We start from the raw sequence: 6,099 nt of genomic DNA, 5'->3' as shown, positions 1-6,099 counted from the left end.
TTTATTTCTGTATATCTACAACTATATTTAAGTTCGTTTTGAAATATAATATGATATTTTATTAATAATTTTATATATCTAGTAATGATTCAATCTTGAAATTTTTGTAAATGTATAATTTTTTGTTTCGTAAATAGGTACAAAAATTAAACATATTCGTACTACGTGGAAAGCAAGATGTTATATTACAAAAACTAGCGGCTGGGCGAGAAGACGTGTTGCAGTGTAAAAATTTTGTTCCATTTAAAAACGTAGTTTTCTCGGGTGAATTGCATGATTTTATGTACTTGCTTAAAAGCAATTGGTTTCCTATTGTGTTTATTCCTAAATTATCGCTAAACAAGTTTAATTGCAAGTTTAACATTGAATATTTAAGTAATAGTTTTGTATACTCACACAAAACGTTACGTTCCATTGAGAAATTTTGTAACTCAGTGGAACAAATTGTAACTCAATGTAAGGGTAAAGGCGCGATACATGTACGTAAAATTAATATTTTTCACTAAGGTGTCATAAAGTATTATTACGACTTTTGTCCGCGTGTTTTATATAAAAATATTACTATATTACTTAATAATTTTGTTTTAGACAATAAAGTTTTACAAAAATGGCTTTGACACCAGCAGAACGTATGAAGAGGTATCGAGAACGACTAAAACTAAATCCAGAAAAATTGGAAAGTATTAAAAAGAAACACGCTGAATATGTAAAATCTAAAAGCAAAACAGTTAAAGATCTGACGGAGAAGGAAAAGGAAAAACAACGAAAAATTTGGAGAAATCAGAAACGTAAGCAAAAACAAAAGAAAAAACAGCTTTTAGTTCAGGAAGAAAAAGGTACTAAGAAACAAAAAATAGCAAACCAAAGTAAATTGATTAAGAATTATAAGACTGCTTTAAAAAGAAACCAAAAATTGACAAAACTAGTAAATACCTATAAAAAAAGACTTTACCGTTTAAAAATTTCAACAGAAAAAAAAATTCAGACGCTTGAAAAAGACAACTTAAAATTGAAAGCAAGAACAGAACTTTTAGAATTAACTTTAAAAACTTCTTATAAACAATGTCAAACCGTAAAAGAAAAACAAACATTAAAAAATGTTGTTCTAAAGGAGAATATCCAGAGCATAATTAAAAAGACTTTCGTGTCGAAGCTGCTAGGATTAAAAGGAATGGTAAGAATAACAAATAAAAATAAAACCGAAAACAAGATACGTAAAGAAATTGAAAATTTTTATGTCAGAGATGACGTAAGCAGAATGACTGCCGGAAAAAAGCAATGTCGTACATTTAGAAAAAAAAAGGAGCAAATTCGATATCTCACCGACACAGTTCGTAATTTATATACAATGTATCGTAAAGAGGGAGGAAAATACAGCCTTTCAACTTTTAACAAATATAAACCTTTTTATGTACTATCCCCTGCCGTGCAAAACAGAGAAACGTGCTTGTGCATCAAGCACAACAATATGCAGTTGATGTTTTATGCTTTGAAGAAATACAGAATACTAAATAACTTCAACACTGTTTTGGAAGTTACAAAAAATCTATGCTGCGACATAAATTCGAAGAAATGCATGTATGAAGAATGTAAAGAATGTAAAGACAAGACTATTTGCTACGAGCCTTTGGAAGAAAAGAAAGAAGATCAGGTTAAGTGGAGTCAATGGGAAGTAATTGATCATAAATACACGAAAACGGAAAATAAGAGCACAAAAGAATTAACAACAAAAAAAACGCTCAAATTGCAAAAAGTAGGAAGCATTCTTGATCTTAGGTCTTGTTTTGAAAAAAATCTAAAAACATTTAAAATGCATCATTTTAACTGGATTTACCAGCAAAAACAGTACCAAAAGTGTGTTAAGAACCTTCAACGACACGAAGCGCTAATTATTTGTGATTTTTCGGAAAATTACGCATGTAAAATGGGTGAAGAAATACAAGCAACACATTTCGGGGCCAGCAAAAATCAAATCACGTTACACACCGGTATGATTTATTGGGCTAAAAAATCACTTTCGTTTTGTACTATATCGGACAATAATTCTCATGAACCTGCAGCGATATGGGCACATTTGTTGCCAGTAATAAATGAGGTGAGAAAAATAGATAATTTAACAAAAGTGATCCATTTTTATTCAGATGGTCCTACATCCCAATATAGGCAGAAAAAAAATTTTTATTTGCTCAATTTATTCACAGAAAAATTAAAACTTGACTATACTACCTGGTCATTTTCCGAGGCAGGTCATGGAAAGGGAGTAGCTGATGGGATCGGAGCCTCTGTTAAAAGAGCGTTGGATCGTCAAGTCGCATTTGGCAGGGATGTTGAGAACGGTTCACAAGCATACGAGCATCTTTCAAAATGTATGAATTTAGTAAAGATCATATACATACCCGAAAATGACATTGAAAATATACAAAAACTTGTGCCACAAAACCTCAAAACGATTATTGGCACTATGAAAATTCATCAGCTCTCATCTTGTTCACCAGGCCTCATCCAGTACAGGAATTTATCTTGTTTTTGTGGCACTAATAGGGGTTTGTGTAATTGTTTTGATCCAAAAACACATGCTTTTAACAACATATCTTCCCTGGAAGTTGCTAATTCCGAGTCTACAGTTATTGATATCTCTGATGATGCTGTAACTGACGGAACAAACTGTCCCAAGTATTCACTAAACATTAAAAAGAAAGAAAAATCTTTTCCAAAAGTCGCCAAGAAATGTAATTCTAATTTTGAGGTGATTACATTTGCAGCTGATATTCATGTTGACAATTTAGACTGCTTACCAAAACTTAGAATTCCTGATGTACTGACTTTTAACAAGGAAAATGTGGACATCAATCAAGCTGACTTACCAATTCCCGTGAATTCTGATATTATGAACATAGATACAAATTTGCAAAATGTTGACGACGTCATATATGCTCATGATAATAACTACCCGGCACACACCACACCAGAAGATTTAGATGGGATTGTAATAGACTTGATGCTGGATGAGGAAGAAAAAAAACTCATAAATGCTACTTACGACCTCCCCTATTTTGATGCAAACGACGATGCGACTACGACACCTAGCACGGACAATACTGCAGACCGTAAATTTCAACTATTGTTTGATAATTCTATAATCTCAAAGCCATTTGAAACTGACCATGTTGCAGACAAAACTTTTATCCAGATGAATGATAAATCGGAAACTCCGAGACCAAGAAATAAGCGTGTTTCAACGGTAGCATGTTCCTCTGCTGAGCCTGTTCTAAAAAAAGTTAAAATTGAAATATTAAAGAATAGGATATTATTAACACCAAATAAAATGAAGATCGTCAAAAGTAAAACTGAACAAAATCCAGTAAGTTCAAGAGCACTTAAAACGACGATTAAACGCACTGTGTCGTGCAACAAATGTAAAAATATTTATCTTTTTTATAATTGCATGACGAAATGTTCTAAATGTGAACTATTCTACTGTGGAAAGTGCATCACAAGTTCAAAATTAGAAGTTGATGATGTTTATGTCTGTGATACATGTGTGCAGAAGTGAGTAAAATATTTTTTATAATGCCTAGACGAGTTGGCACGAGTAGGTATGAGTAGGTATGGCCTAAAACCTAAGACTGATTAATTATAATTGTAATGATTCGAGGATTAGAGAATAAGTATTAGTTGATCTTAAAATAACTTTATTATTTGAAGACTGATAGAATAAGTAGGTAACATCTTATCTAAGTCAACTGTCAGGTTGTTTGTGCAATAATAAATTAAGAGATTTTATTTGTTATTGTAAGTAAAGGATTTTTTTTAATATATATAATTTGATTACTTTTCAGAATTTAGTTAGACTAAGAACATTGATAAAAATGAGGCAAAACCTACGTTAATTTTGTTTGTTTAATTTTTTTCTAATCAATTTTCTTTATGAGAAGAATAAAATTGTTTTTGTTAGTTTTAAAGTTGACTTTTATTTTTATAACTTTAAATCTATAGTCATTTTGGTAGCCATAGTGAACATTGCCTTACAATTTTGTTACGTTCCACTGAGAAATTGTCCTCTACTTTAGTAAGTAAATAATATTAATTTGTGTTATACCTACGTTTAGTACGACTTTTTTACGATTGTTATTTAATATTAGAAGATGTTGGTTTATAGATAATTATAATATTTGATATTGAGCTTTTTTAACTTAATAGCTATGCGAATTATAATAGTTAGGCCATATCAGTAATGTAACTCAAAGGAATTACTGATATAAATACTCAGCTATCTTTCTTTCTTTTCTTGGTTTTCTTTGATGATTACTGAAAAGTACTTTATTATTTCTAAAATAAAACCTTTCATTTAAGCATACTGAGTTATATTATAGGGTTTATAATGTTTAACATTTCGTAACTCAATGGATTAATAACTCCCAATAAAGCAAAGGAAAATTCAGTTATTTCATAAAATATTGATTAATTTGTAGATTTTCTTGCCTTTTTACGTACTTTCCTTGTTAACATATCAAACTTAGTTATTTTATCCTCACAAATACGAACTTTTTTTTAAATTAACCTTTTTGCAACATCGACAACAAAATAAAAAATTGCCCTTATATGACAATACCATCAAACTCTTCAAGAAGTGACATCTATTAGCGAATAGCACAAGTAATTAAAGGATTTGTGAATATTTTGAAAAACATTTTGAAAAATACAAATTATCGTTTTATGTTGAAGAAGTCAATTAATTAAAAAAATATAATATTAACATTCTCTATAATTGAACGCTATATAATTAAATCATTTAGCTTGATACACGTGCTGCCATCTATGTTAAAATTTTAACCCTTTAAGGACTTAAGTCCTTGTTTTTAGTTTTAGACGCTACAGTCAATAACGTTCGCTTGGGAGTAGATTTGCCTATTTCCTTACACAGTTTACTAAGAGAAGTCTCGTAGAGAACTACTGACTGACCTTTAAGTAAAATATAATTATATTATGAAAATGTCACGTAAAATTGACCATTTACGAAGGAGATTGATCGGTGCAATCGAAATTAACACCTTTGTTAGATTATACATAAGAAATATATTATGTGGAAGATGTAATATATATATATATATGTATTAGCACAGCACAGAATATCAGAATTATACACATAGCGTAGATATTGGTAGAATTGTTAACGTGATGACGCGACTTGCAAAGAAAACCGTTGCGGACGATTTTTCCTGAGTAGTAATCATACCCCGGCTTGCTCCGTCGTTTTGACACGACACGTCCTTGCACTCATTAGGATGTGCTCGATCTCCATGACAACTCACGGATGCTTTTATTTCCTCCCACCAGGATTATTAGTTATATTGCGGAAAACCTCGTAAAACACTTTATTCGCATATTTTACAAGATTCCTCGCCATCTAGTGACTCAACTTTTAAAGGATTGCTAATATTTCCTTTGTTAAAATAATGTTTTTGTTCTATTTTTAAATGCTGGTCCTGTTTTAAGTATCCTTTATTTCATTTTAAAGTTGTAATTTACGACAAAACATGATTTACATCGAGAATAATATTCAATATTTTGACTCAAATTGGTTGATTAAGTTAATTTAATTGAGATGATAGACAATATATATATAACAAAAGCATATTATTTTGGAATCACATCAGCCTATCGTCCCTTACTGGACATAGGCCTCCATAAGTTCGTGCCAAAAATGGCATGAACTCATCGGCACGGCTGGCTTTGTCGCACCGAAGACGCTGCTGCCCGTCTTCGGCCTATGTATTTCAAAGTCAGTAGTTGGACGGTTATCCCGGCATCGGTCGGCTTGTTAAGTTCGAAGGTGGTAGTGGAACTGTGTTATCCCTTAGTCGCCTCTTACGGCAGCCACGGGAAGAGATGGGGGAGGGGACTATGTTCTTTACTGCTGTAGCCACACAGCTTAAAAATATTATATAAGCTGAATTATATGTATGTGCTTGTATGTGTAATAAATATGCTTAGATTAATTTCTTAATATTAATGATTACTTTTCTCCGTCAGAAACCAATCGTATTGGACCTCTAATTGTGGACTATGCAATGTTTTGCTGTTTGACGTAACCGCATC

General features: G+C 31.6%; 1 protein-coding gene across 1 annotated transcript; it reads left to right on the top strand.

The window, feature by feature from the left end:
* Window positions 1-188: 188 nt before the first annotated feature.
* LOC123657151 lies at window positions 189-3,553 on the top strand. Its single transcript, XM_045592730.1, has 3 exons — window positions 189-479; window positions 589-2,095; window positions 2,243-3,553. Exons 2-3 carry the CDS (start codon window positions 608-610, stop codon window positions 3,551-3,553), a joined length of 2,799 nt encoding a protein of 932 aa, XP_045448686.1. The 5' UTR covers window positions 189-479; window positions 589-607.
* The last annotated feature ends 2,546 nt before the right edge of the window (window positions 3,554-6,099 follow it).

Source organism: Melitaea cinxia, chromosome 10 (genome assembly GCF_905220565.1).
Source record: "Melitaea cinxia chromosome 10, ilMelCinx1.1, whole genome shotgun sequence".
Taxonomy (NCBI): Eukaryota; Metazoa; Arthropoda; class Insecta; order Lepidoptera; family Nymphalidae; genus Melitaea; species Melitaea cinxia.
The sequence above is the reverse complement of the archived record's forward strand: the minus strand, read 5'-3'. Positions and strand labels throughout refer to the sequence as shown.